This window comes from Drosophila guanche, unplaced genomic scaffold (assembly GCF_900245975.1).
Source record: "Drosophila guanche unplaced genomic scaffold, DGUA_6, whole genome shotgun sequence".
Taxonomy (NCBI): domain Eukaryota; kingdom Metazoa; phylum Arthropoda; class Insecta; order Diptera; family Drosophilidae; genus Drosophila; species Drosophila guanche.
In genome coordinates, this window is record NW_022995744.1 from 10,552,891 (window position 1) to 10,577,927 (window position 25,037).

The 25,037-nt window shown below is 42.4% G+C and overlaps 5 protein-coding genes across 7 annotated transcripts in view; 2 read left to right on the forward strand and 3 right to left on the reverse strand.

The window, feature by feature from the left end:
- The window catches only part of LOC117580063 (adenylate cyclase type 2), a 30,309-nt gene extending 11,749 nt beyond the window's left edge, over positions 1–18,560 (forward strand). The window contains exons 3-21 of one of the 2 annotated variants that reach the window (XM_034266301.1): positions 9,122–9,255; positions 9,319–9,516; positions 9,597–9,719; positions 10,482–10,676; positions 10,744–10,971; positions 11,035–11,162; positions 12,660–12,818; positions 13,863–14,638; positions 14,752–14,850; positions 15,561–15,679; positions 15,849–16,075; positions 16,138–16,345; positions 16,408–16,724; positions 16,781–16,943; positions 17,002–17,214; positions 17,285–17,389; positions 17,530–17,544; positions 18,026–18,268; positions 18,331–18,560. In XM_034266301.1, coding sequence (XP_034122192.1) covers positions 9,122–9,255; positions 9,319–9,516; positions 9,597–9,719; positions 10,482–10,676; positions 10,744–10,971; positions 11,035–11,162; positions 12,660–12,818; positions 13,863–14,638; positions 14,752–14,850; positions 15,561–15,679; positions 15,849–16,075; positions 16,138–16,345; positions 16,408–16,724; positions 16,781–16,943; positions 17,002–17,214; positions 17,285–17,389; positions 17,530–17,544; positions 18,026–18,268; positions 18,331–18,462 — 3,782 coding nt within the window. In that variant the 3' untranslated portion in view covers positions 18,463–18,560. The remainder of the gene's footprint in view (positions 1–9,121; positions 9,256–9,318; positions 9,517–9,596; positions 9,720–10,481; positions 10,677–10,743; positions 10,972–11,034; positions 11,163–12,659; positions 12,819–13,862; positions 14,639–14,751; positions 14,851–15,560; positions 15,680–15,848; positions 16,076–16,137; positions 16,346–16,407; positions 16,725–16,780; positions 16,944–17,001; positions 17,215–17,284; positions 17,390–17,529; positions 17,545–18,025; positions 18,269–18,330) is intronic. The other variant, XM_034266303.1, reaches the window with a different exon arrangement.
- On the reverse strand, positions 29–1,250 carry LOC117580073. 2 transcript variants are annotated; one of them, XM_034266317.1, is made up of 5 exons: positions 695–1,250; positions 588–623; positions 446–531; positions 229–391; positions 29–175 (listed from the first exon to the last, which is right to left on the reverse strand). In XM_034266317.1, exons 1-5 carry the CDS (start codon positions 813–815, stop codon positions 96–98), a joined length of 486 nt encoding a protein of 161 aa, XP_034122208.1. In that variant the 5' UTR covers positions 816–1,250; the 3' UTR covers positions 29–95. The 2 variants fall into 2 exon arrangements, with proteins under 2 accessions (XP_034122208.1, XP_034122209.1); XM_034266318.1 differs by lacking the exon at positions 588–623 and having other exon boundaries at positions 34–175; positions 695–984.
- On the reverse strand, positions 1,320–2,026 carry LOC117580072. The gene is made up of 4 exons (XM_034266316.1): positions 1,861–2,026; positions 1,713–1,807; positions 1,504–1,660; positions 1,320–1,445 (listed from the first exon to the last, which is right to left on the reverse strand). The coding sequence occupies exons 1-4, from the start codon at positions 2,003–2,005 to the stop codon at positions 1,354–1,356; spliced, it is 489 nt and encodes a 162-aa protein (XP_034122207.1). The 5' UTR covers positions 2,006–2,026; the 3' UTR covers positions 1,320–1,353.
- Positions 18,561–20,130: 1,570 nt separating the features above from the next.
- Positions 20,131–20,980, reverse strand: LOC117580070 (uncharacterized protein C16orf52 homolog A). Its single transcript, XM_034266314.1, has 2 exons — positions 20,822–20,980; positions 20,131–20,758 (listed from the first exon to the last, which is right to left on the reverse strand). Exons 1-2 carry the CDS (start codon positions 20,925–20,927, stop codon positions 20,358–20,360), a joined length of 507 nt encoding a protein of 168 aa, XP_034122205.1. The 5' UTR covers positions 20,928–20,980; the 3' UTR covers positions 20,131–20,357.
- A 2,148-nt stretch (positions 20,981–23,128) lies between these two features.
- LOC117580565 overlaps positions 23,129–25,037 on the forward strand; it is a 28,150-nt gene continuing 26,241 nt past the window's right edge. Inside the window, exons 1-3 of the mRNA XM_034267166.1 lie at positions 23,129–23,226; positions 23,294–23,434; positions 23,498–24,899. Of these exons, the coding sequence (XP_034123057.1) occupies positions 23,129–23,226; positions 23,294–23,434; positions 23,498–24,899 (1,641 nt within the window). The remainder of the gene's footprint in view (positions 23,227–23,293; positions 23,435–23,497; positions 24,900–25,037) is intronic.

A 25,037-nucleotide genomic window follows, 5' to 3' on the forward strand; every position in this document is an offset into this window, starting at 1 on the left:
AATATCCCTTTTAATTTTAGAAACTAAATTCCCCGAAAAAGTATGCTACAGTCCTCGAGATATTTTTTCACAACAAATAGTAAACATTTTTGGCGTTAGGGCATATCATTCTGGATCATTGCCAAAGTTAGCTGGTAATACGATATAATAATGTACACAAAATATGCGGAAAATACTATAAACAAAAAGAGTTCGTTAGTGTAGTATTTACTGAGACGCATTACTCACCGATCCAACCGATAATAAGACACCAATACGCCCCAATGCTATAGACACCCAAATTGACGGTCACGTTTATGTCCAATGTTGTGGCAATAATACTATATAGAAGCTGATATAGCGTCTGGGTGACTTCAAAAGTAAGTGTGATCAAAATCAGATGAATAAAGTCCTGTTTGCATTCCAGTATAAACAACGATTTCTTTTAGATCAGTTTTTAACTCACCAAAAAGAGGGCAATCAACAGGAAGCTCACCCCAATAATTGTTAGAAATTCCGGCATAAGTCTCAAAAGTACCTGCGTGATGCCCTCTGGTCAAAGCTAATTAATATACAAAATGAAACAAGAAATCCAAGAGTCTCTGTACCTGCAAAGATTAACGAATCACTGCGCTCAGCATTTTCTGTGGCAAACAGGCAGACACTACTGTGTATCAAATAACCAACAGATTTTTTGGCGTTCTCTAGTATTTACCTTGCATTGTGGCATTGAACTTATAAATGTGCGAGAAGCATACAATAAGTGCGATGACGGACAGTATAATGCAGCCAGCCCGCAGGGGAAAACAGTACAAGAAATGATTGGCTAGAATCATGTCCTGAAAGTTTTTTAAATTTCAGGTAAACCAAATTGAAAACATGCACGCATAATTTTGAAACTGACATTAAACACACTTGATGCCATATCAGACACACACACAGCTCCAAATAGCTCCTCCATGTCGGCATTCTCGAGCGAATTTGTTGTTTGATTGCTCCAAGCCGGCAGCTGCTGATGCTCTCCTCTCTGGCATCTGGGGTGGAGTGTTAACTTTTTTGCATAATTTCAATTTAAGCAATTTATATTATGGCCTCATTAGCATTAGCCAAGCGCTGCCTGCCTGCCTTCAAGAGTGTGTGGCGTGGCGTGGCATGCGTGGAATCGCTTTTAGCTCTCATCAAGATGCTAATGAAATTATAAAGAAAATTGAGTCTGCCATTTTAACACGAGCATGATGCATAGGCGTTGAAGGGGGCTAAGTGGGTTTTGCAGTAAAGTTTAAATGGAAAAATAATATGGCACAGTTTAGATCTAATCAGTAGCAATTATTAAGTGCTAAGATGCATCCTCTACTGCAATTATTTCGTTAATTTTTAATTGTCTACACATTTTTGCATGAAATCATGTGGATTCTTCAGTTGGTTATACCGTGAATAAACAACAATCAGGCAGAATATATCAAATCCTGAAATGTAAGATACTCAGCCAACATTTTACATGGAACACTCAGTATTCAGACCTACCCAGGGTTAGGAGTATAACGCCCACATATATGGAGCCAGCTAGAGCATCGCCGAAAAATGGATTTCGCACATTTACGATGGCATGGAAGACAATGTAATACGCAATTATGTGCACCGCAAAAAGTCCCATCCATATCAGTAATGATAAAATGTGTTTCTGCAACAAGTGGGAGGAAAGGTCACGCAATAATGGCTAAATCCTTACTCACAAGCATGACAGCCACCAGCAGCAGCACTGCGGCCGAAATCATAAGACAAACGTGGCAGATATTGAACCATTTGATCCAAACATCCGTGCTGGAATCTGAGAGCCAGAGCTAGAAATTCTTCGAACAGAAATATAATTTTTGTCCTTACTTTTCCTGAAGACAAGTTCATCGGTTAAGGTAGCCGCATTCAACAATCCCGATAGGATGGTGTAAAATGCAATTAAAATGCTGCCGCAGTACAATGATATACAGTAGCAGCATTTCCGCAGAGTGCACTTCCCTCGTTGTGGCATCCAAAATAAATATTCATAAAAAGTTTTTGACAACAAATACAAAACAACTTTCGGATTTGTTAAAATAAAAAACTCTTCAAAATGTCAGCCATGATTATGCCCTGCCCCCACCCGGAAACTTGCTCGATAACCCTGAGGCACGCCACTCAAGTCGAACCTTTGGTTTTCGGTCAATAGAAAGTACATTTTCATCTCCTTTAACAAAGTTGTGAGACCATCCTCACTCCTTCCACTCTCTATAAAAACTTCTGCTGCACAGAAAGTTGGGTAAAATCGTTTGCTTTGCCTTTTCTTGCACTTTCTCAATTTTTTCGTATTTCTTTGTCTCCTGCCTTTAATTGAAAGCAGCTGCTGCCGCCAAATCAAGCGGAAGATTGGGGATTGGCTGCTTCCATAATCTGTGGGCATTTTATAGGTCTTTCAAATTTTGGGGATTTAGCAACTTTACCAATTGCAAATTGTCACAATTTTTGAAAGAAATTTTGCTAAATTTCCTAATGTAAATATTTATGAATAATATGAGCAAACTTTTTAATTATATATGAACTCCCTCGATGACGCGAGCTTTTTTCTATTTTTTTTTTCTTATTTTCTCCATTCTGTTCCCATCAATTTTCTCTGCCCTACATTATTAGATATTATATTACATTGCGTTTGGCAAAGGACACTAATCGGATTAGAGAATTGTAGTCTCGGTTCTCATTAGGGCAGGCTGGTAGCTGGTTGGCATATGGCAAGCTTCTTTTCTGATTGATTGCAGCATCAATTTATTTGTCATTAATACCCCGAACATACGACATCGAAGAGCTGTGTTGATGGCCCATTAAATGGCAGAGCAAGAGTCAATACAAAATAATGAAAAAAAAAGAGAGAAAAGAGAGAAAAGAAGAACAGCTCTGCAACATATCATACGATTCAAACACACTAATACATTTATGCAATACCCATTACCTATACCAATGCTCTCTAGCATACTGGGTCCATTGCGAATCTCTTTCAGCCACTCGCAGCATCCACACTGGCAGCTCATCTGTCATCATTGGAATGAGCGGGCGGCTGTGAGGGAGGTTGCTGGTCTTTTCTATAGTGGAATGCTTTCACAGTATCCTCTGAGCCCCCCACTCTCCCTCCTCCATCACATTCCATTCACACATTTCAATTCCTCCATCCCCACTGTATTTATAGCATCTTAATTGAATTTCAATTTTCAATTTTGCTTTTAATTGAATTCAATGAAAAAGTGTCGATGAATCGGCATTCAGTATACGACTACCCTCTGCTCCCTGTTTCCCCTTCCCCGCCCTTTCGCCCTGTCACACTACTATCCCTCCTGTGCCGTTTCTGTTGCTGTTGATTCTGCTGGAGCATTGGAGCACCGCCTGGCTGCCTGACTGCCTGACTGTCTGACTGCCTGTTGATGGCGCCAACGAGGCCACAAAACATCCCAAGTGAGCCTCAATCCTAATAGCACTGAGCGAAATTGTGTGGGAACCAAAAACTAAGATAAAACCTCAGCAATTTTACACACATTGGAAGATTCCAACTAATTTTCTTTATTTATAATCTAACAATAGCAAACTTCATTGCCTTTCTCACAGTGCACAGCCAAGTATGCTGCAGCAGACCCAATGGGCCCCACAATTGGCTTGGTTTGATGTGATTGCGCTCATATTTTGCACACTGATTGGTTTGTGATTGACTGAAAAGTTGTAAATTGATTGGACTGTAGAGAGAAGTGTGATAAACAAACCCATACCTTCCCCTCGTGCCCCCTTTTAGTGGTGGGTAAATAGGTTAGGCAATAAAACATCGAAAATCTCAACCCGATGGGCTATCACTTTCAAGTGCGGTGCTTGGATGTTTGAAGCTTTATGAGGGTCACTTTGATAAAATCAATGCGATTGTAATTATATCGTTTACCTAACGATATGTGAATGTGTGCTTGATTTTTGGCTAGCATTTAGCTTCAATTTTAAATATAAAGAATGCTTTTTCATTTAGCAGGTGGGACTTGTACATCCTAATCTTTGAGTAAAAACTGTCACCATCCAAAGAGGCGAATCAAATCAGACAAATAGAAATTCAAATGAATGCAACTTGCATACGAAATGAGAAATTCCCAGGCACACAAACACACACGAAGCATCTGTGTGTGTCTATCTGCATCTGCATTCTGCTTCATATCTGTATCTGCATTTTGTGTTGACTGTCTGGCTTATTATGCGGGTACCATTCCCCATTTCTAACTGCTCATGAGTTGGCATTTATCATCCATGTGCTCCATGCTCCATGCACCATGCTCCATGCCCCATGGCTCACTCGATATGAGATTTATGCCACTCAACGCAGAACTTGATGCCTACACATTTGCATGGCGGGGGTCGTAGGTGATGATGACAATAATGCCATGCTGCCAGTTCTGCGGGCCCCCAAATAAAAAGCATGGTAAGCAGCGTTGAGGGAAACAAGAAACAGAAAAAAAGGATGTATGCAAATTGCTTTGACTGTGAATGTGCGACCAGAGCTCTCTGTCAGAGCTCTCCTTTTTTTTATTGCTCAAATATGCATATTACGATTCCAGATTTGTGGCACTTATATTTTGCTTGTGGCAACGCGGCTGTGGAAGAATTTTTAGGATGAGTTGAAGTAAGCGTATTTTGCACGCAAATATTTGATATTTGATATCTGCCAGAGATTTGTCTTAAATGGTTTCTGATGTAAAGCTACACGTGAATCGGTTCAATCAGTCAATATCCAACTTAAAAGGGTTCCCCTTTTAAATCACACAAAAACAACCCGCAACTATTATTGTCCTCCCCTAAAAATATATTTCTAAATTTAAGTTTTCATCACCATTGTCCCATATTTAGATGTTTCTTCTCTCTCGGTGCACACACCTTAATAACAAAAATAGCTGCAGGACAGCTCCTTGAACAGGAATGAATGCTGCACGAACTATTTTGGCCATTATCGAAATTGAAAGCTTAAGTGTTTTGGGTCTAATAGCTGATTGACTGGCATGCCCCAGGGAACGGGAAAGCACTGGAAACCGGAAAGAATAGTCAACGTAGAGAAAATTGAGAAACCTGGTAATGCCTGAAAAGGCAGCAAGAGAGAAAAATATGTTGTTGATGTGTGTGCCCTGCAAATGACAACGCCACAGACTGTTGACTCTGCTCGGCATGGCTTTTGTCTTAGCCAGGCCATTATTTACGAGCATCGTGCCAAGGACAGGCAAGAAACAGCTCCGCTCCTGACAGAGAAAATAGAGAGAATACGTGCTCCACGTAGTGTCGTCGCTTTCGTCTCTGGGCTGGCGCATGTCTATTATCTTAAACGTCTGTTGCCAATTTGGCATCCCACTGCCACAGGCATCGCTTCATTCGCATTGACTGCACCTTGATTAATGCGCTGCCAGGACAGAATTTTTTCCCCACTCCCATTCCCATTCCATTTCCTTTCTTTTGCTCCATTTTGCGAACTCTTTTATTGTCCTTTTTCCGTCGTTGTGCTGTCTTCAGTTTGTTGTGGCATCTGCGCACGTTTATTCATTTTGTGTTAGGTGTTGAGTACTTTCTTTTGCGTTTTGGTCCGAGCCGGAAGTGAAACGTTTGCCAATTAACAACGAAAATAGGTTCCCAAATTGAAAACGTTTTGTTGCAGAAATATCCCAGAACATCCTTGAAGGAAGGTGCAAACAGAGATCGTTACACTAATCCATGAAACAAGTTGCCGATGCGATGATGCGGTGCAGCTACCACTAAGCCCCAGCCAAGGCTCCCCTCGCACAGTTTCCCATTCCCTGAGTGTACAATTTGCTGCTCCTATCTGTTCTGCCATCCATTCTTGGCATGCGGCGCACGATTGAGCGTAAAAAGCTTGTAATACTCGTACTCGTGCTCGTACCCTGCCCCAAAGGATGCAATTTACAATGTTGCAGCAGGTGGCAGCACTCGGGAGTGGCTTGGGTGGCAGGGCTCTTCATGGTTCTGCTTCCTCTACACATTTCTATATTTTGTTGCACTTTATGAACAGTAAACGTCCAGTTGCTACCCATCCAACAGGTCGTATGCGAAATATGCGCCAGTTGCATACTTTTGGGTGTGCAAAATTTAGTGTGCAAAATAATAGTAGAAATTCCATTTCGGGCCCAAGTGCAGTGTGGAAGAAAAGTGCATTTAAAACATTTCAAGGGTGTACAAATTTTAAATATTTTCCCGAGGGAGATACGAATAAGACTGGCCAGGAGTGTAGAGTTTCTTTTCTTAAAGCTAAACAGAGCTAACAGAAAAATTTGGATGGCACATTGTAACATTTTCCAATGCAAGACTAAAAGGTCGAAGTTACATCTTAATCATAAATGAATTCGATATATTGTATCTCAATGTATCAAGGGACAATGTCTGGTGAGGCGCATGGCGGAATTAATACAGTGGCTGCAGAAAACATGTCCACACTGGGGGTGTTATGCTTTCGGGGCTCGCTGGCAGCCGCCGGCGACTGAGTGGATTGGTTGGAGGTGAACACGCAGCTCGAAGCGGCTGCTTAGTCGTGGCTTGGCTTGCCATGGTAAGAGCCTGGAATTGCACACGCTCAGGGCAGATGATAGCTTGTAGGAGCGGACACACAGCAGCCTTGGCAGCAGTTGCAGCGGCAGCAGTCGTGTCAGAAGCAGCAGAAGTGGCAGGTCCCTCAGTAGTAGCCAGAGATAGAGGTGTATCCATGCTCAAGATAATATCGTTCATCACTGCAGTCGAGGTTAGTCTCGAATTAGTTTGCAGTTAATACTGGCCGAATACTCATCGTCAACCTGCAGCCTACTTGCTACGGTAGAAATCCTAATTCCTGCCTAAAAATGCTTCATGGAATTGTCATTTTTAAAAGTCAGAAAAAACGTGTACACGCTTATGCAAATGTGGGCCAAACGAAGACCCAGCGGCCTACTTTTTCATTTCCTTACTATTAAATAAAAAAATGTTAGCAAATAGAGAGAACTGGCAGAGAAATTCGTTTATCCAGTAAGCCGGTTACCCCAATAGCTTAGCCCCGGATTGTACACAGGTAGCAATAAGCTTTCGCTGCATCTTAAATTCAGCCACAGAGCAACCCCACCCAAAAGGTAAGTCCTTTGGCAACGAACGAACTCGATCTTCCTAATCGCTTGGCTCTTCTGCTGCCTTGCCCCCTTACCTGTCCCCTGCCATGCTTGACAATGTGTCTACACGTACTTAATCGCATCACCGATGGATCTGTGGCAGGGAAGGAAGGGAATTGGGGAAGCTCCTGCTTCTGTTCCTTGATGAAATAAATTCCAGTGCCAGAAGCCTCTACTCACTGTCGCTGTTCTGTCTCCTGTGCTCTGTGCTCTGTGCTCTGTCCTCGTCGGTGTCTAGCTTGTCTTCAACTGTTTCACTTTAGCTGTTTTATTTTTATGAGCCAAAGCACTGGCATGCCACACACTCACACACACACACACACACACACACACACTCAGGAGAGAGCATCTGTCACACTGGGGCACACAGAGTCTGGGGTTAGGCCAACGCTTTACTTTCCTTTCAATGGATGTCAAAAGAATTCCATTCCTGTTTGATTGCAGTGAATAAACAAGCACTGGCAACGTCAATCCCCAACCTTCCTTCCTCCATGTATGTGTTTGGCTCTCGACTTATTTTCCTTATTTTTGGCCTGCCCTGCGGCTTTGGATGTGTTTTTTCCTCTTAGCACTTGAGCGCAATGTGGGTCGGTTCAAATCCTTTGCTTGATGCAGTGTTCCCATTTTAATATCTTGCCTGGCAATTGTAATATATATTTTATAGCAAACATAATCTGTATACATTTTGAGCCCATTAATGGCTTTTGAGGGGGAGCTTTTAATGGCGATTTTTATGAGTTTCGTCTCTTTCGTGAGTGGATCCAACATAATACATGCATATGCGAGCATGTAATAAAGAAAAAAAGATTTATGTCACATTTCTATACATGTTTTCTGGCTACTTAGCTGACCAAAACTTATGTCCAAACACACATATATCCAGGCATGTCAAAGAGAAATCTTTGCCTAATGTTTGGTATACTTAATTTGCCACATTTTCCCCACCAATTAATTAACCAACTAGAAAGCCAGACCATCACTTGACCCGTGCACCACTCAGACGCAGACTTGTTTTACTCCTAATTATGAAGGATTTTTGGGCTGGCTACGCCCTCCCTCCACACTTGCTATTGATTTATCTGGTCAACTCGTGGAAGGACAAAATCAATCCAGCTGGCACACACAACACAACAAAAAATCCAGTTATAAATAGGGCCGAAAAATACTCGTACCAATAGGCCTACTGGCCGAAAAAACGTGAGAGTCAAGTACTTAAAATGCTCTCGCCAGTCAATTAGCAAGGCATTAATCTGCGAGTATCGATTTGCACAAAGAAAAAAGCATTAACAATATGCTAATTTTGTATGCTCGAGCGTCATTAAAGTGCGTGTTTCACACACTTTTTAAGGTGGTTCTATGTGCGCGTGTGCTTTTGCTATTTGCTTTTAATTCCGCTGTTGTCTGATATTTAGACTTCCTCCGGCAGTATGAATAAATACGCCTCGAGTTTCCATTTTTCAGAGTGTAATATATCTATTGGAAATGCATATAATATGTACTTATATCTGAGTAAACAGTAGCAGTAATTATATACCATAATACTCCTTGATTAATGGCTGGCTTTATACCGCACATGGAATCATTTATTTATTTATTGATTTTTCATATCGATTAAGCTATTTCTGTGTGTCCTAGCCAATTACCGCAATACCTTTTGTAGCATTTCGATTTCATTTGCTCTGTTTTGCCCTCTGGCACATTAACCCCAGGGACCTGGGGACCTCAATTAACGCCGGGGAATATCAAAAACAATTGTCTGCCGAACAGAAACGAATGTGAAAGGATAAGGTTTTGGTTTGCCAGTGCGTTTCTAATGAATTGTTTGCCATTGGTTAATGTCAAATCTTAGCGGGTGAGCTCGAAGAAAAGGCCAACAATCGCTGGGGGGACGTTGAAGCTGTTTAGGAAAATTATTTAAATTTCAGTACTTATTTTTGTATGCCTTTGGTCCCTTTTTGCAGCTGAGGATATCCACCTGAATGATCTATATACCAGATACCGCCAGAGGCTGCGCAAGTCGCTCTTTACATCGGGCCTGCTGACGGCTTTGCTGGCCTGCGTGGTGTCGATAATAATTGGCATCGTTTACGAGCAGGTAAGCATTCAGCTTAGATCCAAAGCCACAAGAAATCTTTATCCATATGTGTTCATTCGACAGCATCTGGTGCAGACGCTGCTGCTGGCACTGGCGGCCATTATCTCTGGCTCCATACTCACGGCGCTGCAGTTTCCGGCCGTGCTCAGCTCCCCGGCCGCAGCCTTGGCCTTTGCCATCGTCACCACCTTCTCGCTGGGCACCATCGCAGCCATAACCGGCGATGAGCTCGCACCGCTGCCCATGTATGCATTGTTTCTGGTAAGCTGGTGCTCTCTCCTGCTCCTACATTTAAGTAAAGGATTAAATCTCTCTTGTGTGTGTGTGTGTGTGTGTTGCAGTGCATCCACTCCATGCTGCCCATTTCGTGGCCCGTATCCGTGGTGTTGGCCCTATTCATGACCGCCATTCACATCGTTTACCGGATCGGCACCAGTCCGGACTATGCACCCAATTTGCCAATGGTAAGTCGTTCATTTGCATTCTCCACACAAATAATTGGATTATTTTTCATCTGTTTGTGGGGTAATACTATGGGATTACTATGTGGGAGGGGCGTGTTTTGTCAGCAATTAGTTAAATGGGGTTTTCCGATTTGTTGCGTATCCTTTATGGTATCCATCGCTTTCTACAAATACTTTTTGTTTGAAAACAAGTGGCGCATACTCGCATTATCCTGCAGCCCCATAGAAGTATAATGCACTCGGAGAAAAATGGTCAGAAATTGTAGAAAGTATTTTAAAATATATGTTAATAGATTCTATCCCAGATCGGTAAAAAGGAAAGGAAAGGAATAAAAGGAATAATTTCTTGTCAAGTGCTTTACATTTAGTTTAAATTCTTTAAACCTTGAAATGTTTCTCTGAGTGCATTCAACACTCAACTCGTTTCGAGAGCTTAAATAGCTTCAGTATATCCACGTGGATACAAATAATTAGTTTCTGCACTCGTTTCACTACCGTCCCCTACTTTATATGGGAATGCACGTAACGACTGCGGTCTTCGCCACTACCCCCACACAACACCCCCTTCAGCGATGCTTCGTTAATTAGGCTGCATCCTGGTTTCCCCCTAGTGGAATCTCTGGTACAGCGGGGATAACGATGCGTTATGTGCTGTGCTGTGAGTGTTTTGCTGGCTCGTAATTGCCTGGTTTAGACATTCGTTATTTACGAGTTTTTCTAGGAATGTGTATGTACATATCTCAGTATCTCCTTACCCCTTAGCTCTTTGGCGAGATTGTGATGCTGGCCAGTGCCTCTATATCCGGTCTTTACTATCGCATCATGTCGGATGCCGCACACAATCGCACGGTGGACGGCACACGGACGGGCATCGAGCAGCGCGTAAAACTTGAATGCGAACGAGAGCAGCAGGAGCAGTTGCTGCTCAGCGTGATACCCGCCTACATAGCCGCCGAGGTGAGTATTGCAATTGCAAGCGCAGTATATTTATATTCCCTTATTCTGCCATTCTCTCTCGCCGCAGGTGAAGCGCAGCATAATGCTGAAAATGGCCGATGCCTGCCAGAGAGCAGGCGGACAGGCCTCCACTTCGGCCACACGCTTCCATGAGCTGCACGTTCAGCGGCACACCAATGTCACCATACTGTTTGCGGATATTGTCAACTTTACGCCGCTTTCCAGTTCGCTGACGGCCAGTGATTTGGTCAAGACTCTCAATGATCTCTTTGGACGCTTTGATCAGATTGCTCAGGTAGGTTTATCTCAGTTTAAGATTTACAGATATTAATTATGTTCTATTGTGTATCATCTATAGGAGAATCAATGTCTACGCATCAAGATTCTGGGCGATTGCTATTACTGCGTCTCGGGTCTGCCCATTTCCCGTCCACAGCATGCCACCAATTGTGTCAACATGGGCCTGCAGATGATCGATGCCATCAGGTGAGTGCCTGCCCACTGCCCACTGCCCACTGCCCTTCTGCCTGAATGGTTTGGCTCTGCTGTGGGTTCTGTCAACATTTGCATTGGCTTCGTCATCACGTATACGGCATGTTGTCTGCCTGCCTGTCTACCTGCCTTTGACTCTGACTTTCAGTTGGTTGGAGCTGTGTAAGGCCATTTGACACTCTCCGTTTGTTGGTTTAACGTCCAGTTGTAAATCTTTATTACGTTCACAGTTCACTAAATCATTTTGTGGGTGGATTAAGGGTGAAAAAACAGAATAATTTCCCAAAAATTGCAATTTAAAGAATTTAATTAAACATAAAAAAAAACCCACTGCGAATTGCTTTCATTTGCACTTCATTCCACCCATTTAAGAGGCTGAGCTTCGAAGGCTTTAATTGCTGCCAGATATTTCCACGTATCCCCCATCCCTCGGCTTTACGAGGGAAAAAATGTGAGGCCGAAACATCCATAAAATACAATAAACAATATCGACACAAAAGCCATTTTATTACACGGGAGGATTTATGCACACAAGTGGCCCCCAGGATCAAGGAGTCTTTCGCTTTCGCGTTCTCTTTCACTTTCACTTCCATTTTATTTGGTTCTTTCTCCCTGAGTATTTTTATTGTATGTGCTTTTTGTTTCGCTGGCTCCTTTTCCTTTTCTTTATTGTGCTGCTTTTTCAGCTTTTGGTCTTTTAGTCTTTGGCTGCTGCTGCCCAATGGCCAATCTCCTTCCTCTCTCTGGTTGACCCTGAGACGGAGCAAAGACATTCGTATTGTTGACTTTTGGGTTAGCATTGTTTAACAAGCAGCTAGGGAAAATGCCCCTAAAGTTTCTAACAGCAAAGAAGGCTTTATTTAATTATGAATTACCTTTGAGATTGTCCTTAAGAATGCTCCTAAATTATGCATTTAAATTAAAGTCTGATAAAATCACCCAAAAGATTTGAGACCATTGGGATCCATTATTCAGCATTATGGCATTCAATCAATCCGAACTTTTCCAATTGGAAACTTTAACACTCAGATATTCAGGGTCACAAGAAAAATACATAGAGGAATACTCTAGAGGGATACCATGCGAGTGTTCGGCTCATTTGACCCAGAGACCCGCAGAAAATGCTCAAGAACTTGTTGGACTAGCCTCACGGTTCATAGCTACATTTTGTTGCTGCCGATTTGCGTGGGAAGTTTCCAAAGTGACGGCTTACCAATGGCACACATTTAGGCACTCTTCGAGCCACCCTCGCTGTCCAGAGGACCCACGACCTTTGTTGTACATTATAGAGGCTCGACTTGGACTTGGCCTGTGTTTTATGGCCCATAAAATTGTTTATAGGAATGCTCCAACTAGCCTGTGTAGTTCTCTGCACCTATTCTCGGTACCCTTAGTAATGCACAGACCTCAACCCAACCCTCATTGTTTGTTCTCATTTAAGTAGCCTTTCGCCTTCTCATTGTTTTTGGCCTTTGCTTTTCTTCCCTTTAGACACGTGCGTGAGGCGACCGGCATAAATGTCGACATGCGAATTGGCATCCACACTGGCAACGTACTCTGCGGCGTCCTTGGCCTACGCAAGTGGCAATTTGATGTTTGGAGCGATGATGTTACCCTGGCTAACCACATGGAGAGCGGCGGCGTTGCTGGGTATGTACATAATGTACTTTCTACAAGTGTTTATGTAACACATAGTGTGTTTATATACCACTATGAGTGTATGTGTCCTTTGCTTATTTCCCTATTATACCCCCACAAATCATGAATAACAACAACAACAACAACACAATAACTGCGACGTGCTGGTAGGTGTGTGAAAAATATACACACAGCCCCAGCGGGAGACGATGCTGAAGGGTGCTGCAGGGGGAAGCACTAAAAACGAGTCAAGCTGTCGTAATGGCAATTTAAATTAGCCTTCATACACACTCGTACTAGAGGCAATTAAGAGGGCTCCTCAGTTAGGGTTCTCAATACCAAGGGCAGGTGCACACTTAGAGGTCTACAAAAAATACAAATATTTACTTTGAATGCTTGTAAAGTTATAATAAATATTCCTTGGTATGGAAAACCAAAATTTAGTTAAAATAAAAAAGTGGAAGAAGGAAATTTGACAGAATATTTAATTGCAAATATTATACAAATGGAAAGATTGGTTTTGAAGCTATTAAATATTAACTTTTTATCGTTTGCCAATCTATTAGCAAGAAATTTTAAATTTTAAAAAGCTACAAATAATTTTTTTCATTTAAACGCACACACCCCAAACCCACGTAACAGGGCTGAGACTGGTATAAAAAATGAGCATCGAACATGTGGAAATGTTTTTCTTTTCGCTTACAATTACCATTACGTTACCTGTGGTCACACACACACACACACACACACACACGTACACGTAGAATGCAATTATTTGAAATTGAATTCGAATTGCTCAAGTCAATGAGCCGGAAAACACTCAGACGCCTCAATTTCGACTTTACGCACGAACTCCTCCACGTAAGCGAAGACGCAAAAAATAAGCAAACAAAAATTAGAGTAGGGCGGCAGAAAATAGATAAACATTCTGCTTGCATTTGCATGAGTGTGTGGGTGCGAGGGTAGATGGAAAGAGCTGATGAAATGAAAATAAATACAGAGATACGACCCATGCGGACGCTCATTCTTTTTTGTTTTTTGTTTACCTTTTTGCAGACGCGTACACATAACGAAGCAAACGCTGGACTTTGTGGGCGACAAGTTTGAGGTGGAGCAAGGGGATGGCGGCAATCGGGATCCCTATTTGGCGGATCACAAGATCGAAACGTATTTAATTGTGCCACCCAGGCCGGCCTACATGTACAGCGTGCCACGTGTGGTGGAGTGCATTGAGCACAGTGATCCGAGTCCCACGGAGGAGGGCAAGGATGCTGTGGATGCACCGGAAACGGTTCACTTGCAGTCCCATGAGGCCAGCCACGAAGCAGCCACTGAGAAGCTGCTGCCCACATTTGTGGAGCAGCCTCCACCGCTGCCCGATGAGAAGATGTCACCCACTTCGGTCAATAGCCAGGAGGTGCCACACCATGCCCCACTCGTTTCGGCTGCCTCCATGTCCATCAAGGAGCTGTCCGAGGAGGAGGAGGAGGAGCAGGATGCCGATGAAGCAGCCGCTGTGACAGAGCCATTGATGGCCAAGGATCAGGACAAAGAGGAACCCAAGCCAAATGGCGCACATCGTGGCAGTGGCGACTCGGCCGCCTCCGAGTCGGCAGCTAAATCCGCTGCCCTGTCCCTGCCCGCCGAGGATCTGCTGAGCATGAGTGGCAGCGAAAGCGGCATCTCCAACAGCGGCACCCAGGCAGCATCCACCAATCCGACCAGTGTAACACCCACCACACCAGCACCAGCGGGCGGAGCTTCATCTGGCTCCAACAGCCTCACGGTGGCCGAGGCACCAGAACGCTCGCGTCGAAAGTTGTCCGTTCAAGGTGAGAAAGCCACGCTAAAAAATTGCGCACCATTAATCACAGCACCCGTAAGGGTATCAAGACTTCAGCTTGAGCCAAGCAATATAACTTTATTCACCCAACCCATCCCGCAGGTCTGATGTCCTTTGCCGACAGACGCCGCTCTTCGGGTGCCTTCATCGAGGGACGCAAGTTGTCCATCCACAGCGGCGAAAGTTTCCGCAGTCATGCGGGTAAGTTCTGCTTGGGAATAGTGGGAGGAATCCTGGCCCCTTTCCGGTACACAGCGCAACAGTTGAAAATCACTTTCACAAATGAGAGACCAAACCAGAACAGACCAGAGCAGGTTATGCATAATTTTATCGCTCTGCCAGAGCAACTTTCGCATCGTAAATTTAACAGAGGATTGCATTTGTTTGCGGATTGCCTGCCCTTTGTGAAAACTTTCACCACTCCCATGCACGTGGCCATGGAATGTGCACCGTGGAGCGTGGAGCGTGGAGCCACGGTACACGGTGGACCGTGGACCAGGGAAATTAAGCCGCTTTGACAGTCAGCTGAGTTTGGTTTGGCCTTTTTGACTGGTACTTTTTCTTTGCTTTTTGGGGCCATCAGGCTGGTTTTGTGCTTGTTGGCTTATGAGTTTTAATTTGCCAAGGACATTAAGTGCGGCATGTGGCATGTGGCAAAGTGAGTTTGATGGCAATTTTTAATGCGAATGGGTGACTTTTAATGAGCTTGTCTGACGTAGCATAGAAGCTAAGCTGCTAAGCTTGTCAGCTTTTCAGTGGTAGAGTTTAAAATGTTCATTAATAATGGATTTTTAGTAGAGTGATACAATTTCAGAAAGTTGCAAGTTTTTGAGGGTTATAAGGGGGAGGACTGTTGGGGTGTTTGCGATTGTAGCAAGATTTAAGGTGAATGTAAATCCTAAACCCCTTAGGTCATGTCACTCGCAATCGGCCCTCATCGAAGATGACAAAATATGTGGAATGCTGGGGCGCAGACAGACCCTTTGCGAATATTGCCGAATCGAAGCTGGTGAAAAATATTGGACTGGCGGTGAGTTTCAAGAAAAATAATATAAAATATTGTCAAAAAAAAAATCAAATACAATACAATTGAATCAAATCCTTGCTCGAAAATACTAGAAAAGGGTAGAAAAATCACTCGCAAACTTTATTATTATGTGTCCTTTCCGCTCTCGATTCTCTCTCGTTCTGCTGCACAGAGCATCGCCATGATTGAATCAAATTTACTTCCACCAGAGCGTAAATGTTTCAATTTTAATTTCTTTGGACCGCCCACGGAGCTGAAACCATTCACCATGTGGTACCGCAACACGCCCCGGGAGGCCATGTACCGTGCCCAGCCGGATACGCACTTCCGCTTCGACCTGATATGCGCCTTCGTGCTCTTCCTCTCGCTGGCCATCGTCCAGTTGATTGTAATCGAATTGTAGGTGTGAGATCAACTGTCGTTAAGGAGCTTCTTGACTCTCTTTCCTCTCTTTACTGCAGAAACCTGGCCCTGCTCGGCTCACTGTTGGCCAGCTTTATATCTCTGGGCCTTTTCCTGTATCTGAGCAACATGTCCGTGCCGGATGTGCATGCCTCTGCCACGGAGCGCAACGGACCTGGCCAAGTGGTGGCCAGCAGCCGCTACCTGCGGCTGGCCATGTTCATCATTGTCAATATTCTCATCTCCTCCTGTGCCGTATTTAGTGTGGTAAATATTACCTCTCGTAGTTAATGGTTAATCTAATATTAAGGCGTCTATCCACTGCTTAGATTAACTTTACGTTACCCGAGGAGTTCGGCAGTGATGCTCTAAATGGCACCCTTTCGGCCGTCAATTTCACGAGTGACTTCTCAAATCTCACTCTAGCCGAGGACAGTCTGCAGCCGCTGGACATTGCCCATGCCATACTCACGGCACCCATTTTTCTGTACTGCTGTGCCATCAGTTTGGCTGGCATTTCGGCATTTCTACGTTCGGGTTTTATTCTGAAACTGATTGCCATGCTGGTGGCATTGATAGGGCAGGTCACAGTGCTGGGTTATAGCGATCTCTATATACAGTACAATCGGCAGAACATCGAATATGGGTAAGAGCTAGCTTTAAATATCTATCTGCATTTATTTTATGAATTTATTCCCACAGCCTACCCTTGGAAGTCAAGGGTTTCCTGCTCTTGATGGTGGTCATCCTCGTGTTGCACACTCTGGATCGCCAGGGCGAATATGTGGCACGCACGGATTTCCTGTGGAAAGCTAAACTCAAGGTGGAACAGGAGGAGGTGGAAACCATGCGGGGCATCAACAAGGTAGGCCAAAAAAATCCCTAAAAATACACTTCATCATTCGTACAATTTATGATTTAAGATTCTGTTGGAAAACATTCTGCCGGCTCACGTGGCAACGCATTTCCTGCACTTGGAACGCTCCACAGAGCTCTACCATGAGAGCTACTCATGCGTTGCCGTCATGTTTGCCTCCATACCAAACTACAAGGAGTTCTACGACGAAACGGATGTCAACAAACAGGGACTGGAGTGCTTGCGTCTCCTCAACGAAATTATATGTGATTTCGATAAGGTAAAAATCGTAAATATATTTCCATATAATCAGCAATGTATGGCTTAAAGTTTTGTTTACTCCTATTTAGTTATTGTTGAAACCAAAGTTCAGTGGCATCGAGAAGATTAAAACGATTGCCAGCACCTACATGTGTGCCTCGGGCCTGAGGCCAGGCAAGGAGGATGGCGCCACGGTGAGAACATACAGAAAAATCTCTTCTAACTCTGTGTATATGTGTACTATATGTCTTTTTGTAATCCTTGTCTCTTCAATGCTTCTTACTAAACTTGTAAATAACATTCCAACACACCTCGACACGATTGACTAATCTAGTCACGTAGCTTTGCGGTAAGTCTCACCAAACTTGTTCAGTCTTTCCTACTAAAAGTTAGCCACAGTGTCTAAAATGTTTAATTGTAGCAGAAGAGCATTCATTTGCCTTCAATGCTTGCAATTAAATCTAATCAGAATTCGATTGAAATTCCATTGATCCACCTCCTTGTTGTGTAAATTGTATTTACTGTTCAAATGCCTTTTAATCGCCAGCTTAGAACTTTAATTAAATTTTTATAACTACCAAACAAAAGGGAAAATCAAATCCCATTGAACCCCCAAACAAAAAGGGCAAAAGGGGAGAGAAAAATAAAATAAAAATCTAAAAAAAAGGGTCGCCAAATGAGGGTAGTAGTCCACTGGGCAGAAATTAGGATTAGCTAGAGCCAAAAGGGGACGCTCAATTGGTTTCCGGGCAATAAAGACAAAATCGAATCGGGACTAACGCAATTTTCTTTCTCTTTCTCTTTCTCTTTGTTCCATTCGAATATAAAAGGATGAAAAGCGCACCGAGGAGCACAACGTTGTCATATTGGTTGAGTTTGCGATTGCTTTGATGTCCATATTGGATTCGATTAATCGAGAATCGTTTCAACGTTTCCGTCTCCGCATCGGTCTCAATCATGGTCCGGTCATTGCGGGCGTGATTGGTGCACAGAAGCCACAATATGATATTTGGAGTAATACAGTTAACGTTGCCTCGCGCATGGATTCGTGCGGCGTTATGGGACGCTTACAGGTGAGTCTTGTAGCAGGCAGCAAAACAAATTTCAACAACATTTTCAATGCTCTACTTTCCAGACAACGGAGAACACAGCAAAGATACTGATGGCAGCTGGCTATGAGTGCGAGTGCCGTGGCCTCACCTATGTGAAGGGCAAGGGAAATCTAGTCACATATTTTGTAAAGACACCATTCGATGGGAAATTGTAAAATCATTTGATACTATTTAAAGGATATATATTTAAACGTAGCTTCACTTCAAGGCATCTTCTTATTTATTTGTTTAGTTATTCATAAATTTGCAAAGCATTTAAAATACGCACACACAAACACACACGCGCACACACACATGTTAAGTATTTTTTAGCCACAATTTGTTTTTAGTTAGTTGATAGATTTAAATTGTTATTATATATATTTCGTACGATTTATGCATAGCGATCACTTAAACAGCGAATAATTATATGGTACGATTCGAATTAAAATGTATGCTAGACAAACAAAATGCAAACTAGGCACAGACAGAGCCCGAGCGCCAAGATATAATACCCTAATAAATATATAGCAAAATATATCCCTGTAGTAGATACATTAACCAAGAGGCGCTCTACCAATTCTACCCTTAATTTCCCCTTGTTATAAATCAATTTATATATTTATGTTTATGTGCCATGTTCATCTTACTTTCGAGCAACACTAGTTAAATTCTTTGAAAGAAACAAACTCTAACTAAAACTCTACATATATATTTTTGTACTAAAACTATTTTTTAATAACTATTCAGAAGCCCCAAATAATAATATTACTGTCTAAGAGTAAAGGCCACCAAAGTGAACTATTTGTAAGTGAAAATATGAGCTCAATAAATGCATCTTGAGTACCTAACATATCCCAACAAAATAAATACACACACTATACCTCCGATGGAAACTGAATCTGCTATAAGCCCAGATGGATTTCAATCTGCTTAGAACCTATCTACTTCCCACCACTATTGTACTATCTCTATGTACACCACAAAAATATTCGAAACTGCGAAAAATATTAATATTAAATAAAACCATCAAATTGCAGTAGTTCTTAAACTATGTAGATCCATTGAAATATATGTATTTGATATTATTAAAATAGCTTGAATCTAACACAATTCATGGAATAATAATAAGTAAATAAATGGAATCCTTACAATATATTTTCTTTTTCTAAATATTAATAGGTTTTTTTTTGCATTTTTACAAGACTTTTTACATGGTTGACTATGGTCATAATGTGGCAATCCAGAATTGATTAAATTGTGCAGACTATGACCACAAATCAGCGCTGATATCTACCAAGAAAAACAATAAACACATCTTCGCGCACTCAACTACTTAGCTTGAGGAGTTTATTAGAGAAATGCCTAAAACAAAATAACAAACAATTACGTTAATTTGAGTGGACAAAAATTTCCGGCATCGCATAACCGTTTTGTAATTTGAATATGAATTGTAAATCTCTTCCCCTCTATTGAAAATAAATAACTCAAGTACTTCTTGGAAAATACGTCAATATCCCTTTGATCTCATTTTTCAGACCGCATTCAATAAACAATGAACGCTCTAGGCAAATTAATGTTTAACTCAGCAAAGTTCCCCCCTGGTTGCCTTCGTAAATCATCGCGTCGTATCGTATCGGTTGTTTGTTTTTTCATCAAGGAGCGCTTGGTCAGCGTTCTACGATCACCATTCAAATAGGGGCCCAACGCAGGCAAACCCACCAAAAATGGAGCTCAAGTCGCGGATTCAGCTATCTAGCATTTCAGTTTTCATCAAAGCGTCGGAAGAGGCAGTGCGTCAGTGCGTTAGTGCGTGTCCCCAGCTTACATGTGTGTGCCCTTTCTTTCAATATAAATAATATACATAATATATATTTGGACTTGTATAAAAATGTACAAACTAAAACTAATTAAGAGCTAGAAGAGATTCCGTAGACGGATCGGTGTGTGTCGCAGAGTGGGCTCTCGGCTACAGATTCAGTATGAGTAACAAAAGACAGAAACAAAATGTATAACAAATCACAGAGCAAACGGCAAACAATATCAGGAAACCAGTGATACCGTTTCGTCTCTAAAAGTGCGGCAAGCACACCTTTCCCGCAAACAGTTCGGACACCACGGTTATCCACAGTGCCAGCACAAACATTATGTACGAAATGCCAATCTTGAAGGTATTGGGTAGCTGATAGGCCTGTCCCCCAATCTCCTCGATGTGAAAGCCCAGTGGAAAGACCACAGCGGCCATGCAGAACAGCACCATGGCCGCAAAGCCCACCCATCGGGCATAGGGTATCACATTTCGATTGCACGAAGAGGAGGCCAGCAGGATCACAGTGGTTGTGATGCAAATGCAGCCCATGAAAATGCACACCAACGCTATCAGCCATTCCGGCTGCAGGTCGGGTGTGTAGCACACTTGCGGCCTGTTGTAGAGGGTCATGCATGTCCACATCAGTCCCAAGCGTATGTCTCCTGCAATATAATTAGATTTTCAGAACGCTTTTCCTATGAAAACATCTTTCACTTCCGCATCACCTGTGCCCGACTCCGTAATAATCCAATCAGGCAGCGCCAGACTCACAATGGCAAACACATCAGCGGCCATAAATAGCGTGGCACTTATTGTAGTTAGCTTATCCATTTTATTTATGTTTTATGTTTTAATTATGTATTGAATTGGAAACAGTGTGGCCGCGGAATTATCGATCAAATATACCGACAGACCCTCGGAAATATACCATAATAAACCTTGTCATTTTAAAAATATACTGCAAATATACCGTAAACCTTAAATCATATTTCCTCGATTTTGACGTTACATTTGACATTACCAGCTAGTTTGTAATCTCAACGCTAAAACTCTAATTTTATCCGATTTATCCGATTTATCCGATTTATCAATTCTCGACAATATTTTCATGACTTCCTTTTGTTGGAATGATTACAAAAAAACAACATATACCTGCAACGTATTTGGCAATTTGCTGCTAATCAAACATTAGGTACTATGGGCTACTGTAATCCTATTTCCATAAATTATTACTAAAATATCAATTTCAAATTAATAATTGACTTTATCTTAGACTGACATTTTTGTAAGCTTTTTAAGCGATACATTTTAAGGAGATAAATCTCCAACACAGATTGACTTGCTATTGCATTGATCCGGAAAAGCTGTCCTCGTTCGAAACTAGCGATTGATATCCGCCATCTGTTGTTGGTTAATTGAATTACTTTTTTTTTACTCCGTACAGTTTTAAACTGATATTTTACGTTACTTTCTGTATTATGTATGTAAAGTAAAGGGAATGGATTGACCGCATATCGATGAATGCTAGTTCTTGGAGCTAGATCAAAAGAACTGCACCGAATCCTGATGGCAGTTAAATTTAAATTTAATACAAATATCTGTAAATAGAGCAAATATTTAGGAAGGACAACTATTTTATATTCATAATTTTTAAACGAATTTTGGATTTATAGTAGAAAAACTAGCAATAAGATATTTTTGCGGATGCTCTCGCCTTCGTTGGCCCTCGTTTCTATTAATAGCTTCGTAAGATAATTGCATGTACACCTCTAGTGTAGCCTCGTGTATAAAAATACAAACACAGGTTACAATATAGAATTGTAAGCGGCCACGTCACATGCCGGTCAGCCGGCGCTGACGTGTCCTTAGTCTGACTGTCCGTCCCAGGTTAACCCAGGTTATGCGGGGCCTTTGACCAGTGGGGGGGAGGTGTGTGTGTGCCCGTTGTGTGCCGCGGAGTGTTGAGCCTGTTGTGCGTTATTGTTTCAGTTCCCTTAAATTGAAGAAGGAGGCAAACCCCATAATTGCCGGGGAACCCAAGTTGGAATGGTTTTTGCTTTTATCGCCCTCGGACCATGTAATGTTATTAGCAAATTTCAATTGCATTCATTCTCATTTCGGTTGTGCAACTCTACACCTGTTAGGCCTCTACGCCGGCCTTGGTTGTGCCACCGCTCATCGTATTTCGCCTGCTACGTGGACGAATCTGAGCCAAGTCTGTGCCACTGTGTGCTGGGGGGTTCCTCCTGGGAGAGCAGACAGGCAGCGGCACATAATTAAAGATTTGATTTGTGTATTTGCATAGTGACAGAACTGAAACTTTGTTTACAAAAATTGGAGGAGTACATGAATAGAAATGTTTATTAAATGACAGAAAGGGAGTGCGAATGTGGGGAAGACGAGCTTATCCAGAAAGGAATACTAGTATCATCGAGCAGGTAAACAGCATGAGATTTCGTACACTCAGAGAACAAGATTTAAACCAAAATGTATCATCACTATATTTCAAATAAATATTCCGTATTTTAATACAAGAAGTGAAATTAAATGGAAAATGCCTTTCAAACTTTCGTTTAAATATAAATGTATTAAAAATAAATCAAATATACATTTATTAAATTTATTAAATTTGGTCCTCGATGCATTTATTTATGTTTATTAAGCATTCTTCACTTCCATTGAATATAATTAGGCCTAGAGACAGAATCGGAGTACCAAATTCAAAGCTCGATCCAGGAATTTTCCACGAAAATGTTCTCCATTTGATCATAATTATTTATTTAAAGCACACCCCGTCCCGCCGCTCCACCAGTTCATAGCTCATATTCGCTTCTACAGTACAGTATCCAAGCAGCCGTTGTTTTGCGAATTCAATTAAAGAAATCAAATTTCAAACCCAACCACTTGGAACCCTGCCCGGCACTACCACTGGCAAAAGGCAACAAGGCTCACTCGTAAATAAATATATATAATTGCTGTCTACAGTAAAAGGAAAGTGCAACTTGGCTAACAGTGGCAGTTCCAGACGCGACATGGTCGTGACCGAACCGGAGTTAAAGCAGGTGTCCGATGTAACAACTAAGCCAGTGAGTAGTCTGAATGCGGACGAAGTACCAGCCACAATCGAAGGGTAGGTGTTGGACAAGAGAGTTGACAAAATAAGAACTTATAATTATTTTATAAACATTATTAAACAGCATAAGAAAATTGAATGGAAAGGCACTGGAGAGCACCAACGAAAATAATTGTAAGGAGAAGCAGTCATCCGGTGCCAAGACGCATAAACAAGACAGTGACAATAGACCTCTGGGGCTTGAGGAAAGGCATACTCTTTCCATGTATGCTTGAATTATATTTTATTTCGCATTTCCATTCCATCTAAACAATTTTCTTTCTTTCAGTGCCGAGACAAGGAAGCGCAGGGAAAGCGTTTTCTTAGAGGAGCACCTATTTATACCGAAGCAGCTGGCACGCAGCAATTTACGCAGCTCGGTTGTACATAGCTGCCCTAAGTTGTCGAGCAATAAGGACGATCGCATGCTCAAGTTTTCCGTTGTCACTGGACGTGCGCGATACGTGGCCAATCAGTTAAAGAAGATAGAGATGACTGCTCTGCAGAGCAGCTTCAAAAAGTCACCAGATGAGTCAGAGCTGATCGATGGCAATAAATTTACGAGTTACGAGGAAACAAAGGAAGTTGAAGATCCCATGGCCCCGAAGGAGGAGGAAGCCATACAGTTTCCCGATATGAACGTTCCAAATGATTCGACGATTCATTACGAGGTGATCTTTGACGCTGATGACGATAATGAAACGAAGGAAGTTGAAGATTCCATGGCCACAAAGGAAGAAGACATGCAAATGCCCGAAATGGACCTTGCAAGTGATTCGATGATCCATTATGAGGTGATCTTTGACACTGATAATGATAATGGAACGAAGGAAGTTGAAGATCCCATGGCCACAAAGGAAGAAGACCTACAAATGCCCGAAGTGATCCAATATGATGTGATCTTTGACGCTGATGAAGATGATAAAACAAAGGAAGTTATAGATCCCATGGCCACAAAGGAGGAAGACATAGAAATGCCCGCAATGGATGCTGCAAATGATCCGCTGATTCATTATCCGGTGATCATTAATACGGATGATGATAATAATATTTATATAAAGAACAAATCAGAAGAGAACGAACAAGAAGTAGGCGAAATACACAACCCACAACCAATGCAGGATCAATGCCACAGCATCATTGAGAACTGCTCACAGTTGGTAACCGGGCAGGAGCAGCCATATCCCCACTTGCGATGGCACAATCCCAACTGTGAACTGCTGGACGAGAAGATGGGTCTACTGGAGGATTTTCAGAACACGTCAACAGCGGAGGCAAGTCAAAATCAAGTGGAAAACAATGAGCAAGTAAATACAAGTGAAGAAAGAGTGGAAGCAAAGGAAGAGAGTTTCCAACCAATTCTGGAAGTACAACAGCAACAGCAGCTTGAGACTGTGCTCACATCTAACTCCCAGCTTTATCAATCCAACCAACATATGCAACATCAAATGGTTGAGGCTCAAACCGAGCCACATGCTCTTTGTTATTCGGTTCCTGTAAGCGTAAGCAGCTCCATTGCATCCACATCCAACGCTTCCTCAGTAGCAGCAGGAGGAAATTCAATTCTCTGTCATCACAATGTCCTGCCGCCTGTGGAGACATTCCTGCCAAGCCGCGTCACTCACAATAATTCAGTGGATAACTTCAGGCAGGAGCATGTGGACGTGGAGCCGCTGCTGCACAGTGCATTGGTGTATCCTTGGATCCAGCAGAACCTCGACACCTATCCGGCACACTCTATACAGAATCAACAGCAAAAGCTGCAGCTGGCACAGGCGCAGGCAAAAGCGCAGGTAGAGGCACAGGCACAGGCGCGGGCACAGGCAGAG

Bases quoted from the DNA above. Each gene is read 5' to 3' on its own strand.
- LOC117580070 (XM_034266314.1), bottom strand. From the start codon at position 20,927: ATGGATAAGCTAACTACAATAAGTGCCACGCTATTTATGGCCGCTGAT. The intron at 20,759-20,821 runs GTGATGCGGAAG...ATTATATTGCAG, and splicing joins TATTACGGAGTCGGGCACAG to GAGACATACGCTTGGGACTG.
- LOC117580072 (XM_034266316.1), bottom strand. From the start codon at position 2,005: ATGCCACAACGAGGGAAGTGCACTCTGCGGAAATGCTGCTACTGTATA. The intron at 1,808-1,860 runs GTAAGGACAAAA...TCTGGCTCTCAG, and splicing joins TGAACTTGTCTTCAGGAAAA to ATTCCAGCACGGATGTTTGG. The intron at 1,661-1,712 runs GTGAGTAAGGAT...CACTTGTTGCAG, and splicing joins TGCTGGTGGCTGTCATGCTT to AAACACATTTTATCATTACT.
- LOC117580073 (XM_034266317.1), bottom strand. From the start codon at position 815: ATGATTCTAGCCAATCATTTCTTGTACTGTTTTCCCCTGCGGGCTGGC. The intron at 392-445 runs GTGAGTTAAAAA...GAATGCAAACAG, and splicing joins TGTTGATTGCCCTCTTTTTG to GACTTTATTCATCTGATTTT. The intron at 176-228 runs GTGAGTAATGCG...TTTTGTTTATAG, and splicing joins TCTTATTATCGGTTGGATCG to TATTTTCCGCATATTTTGTG.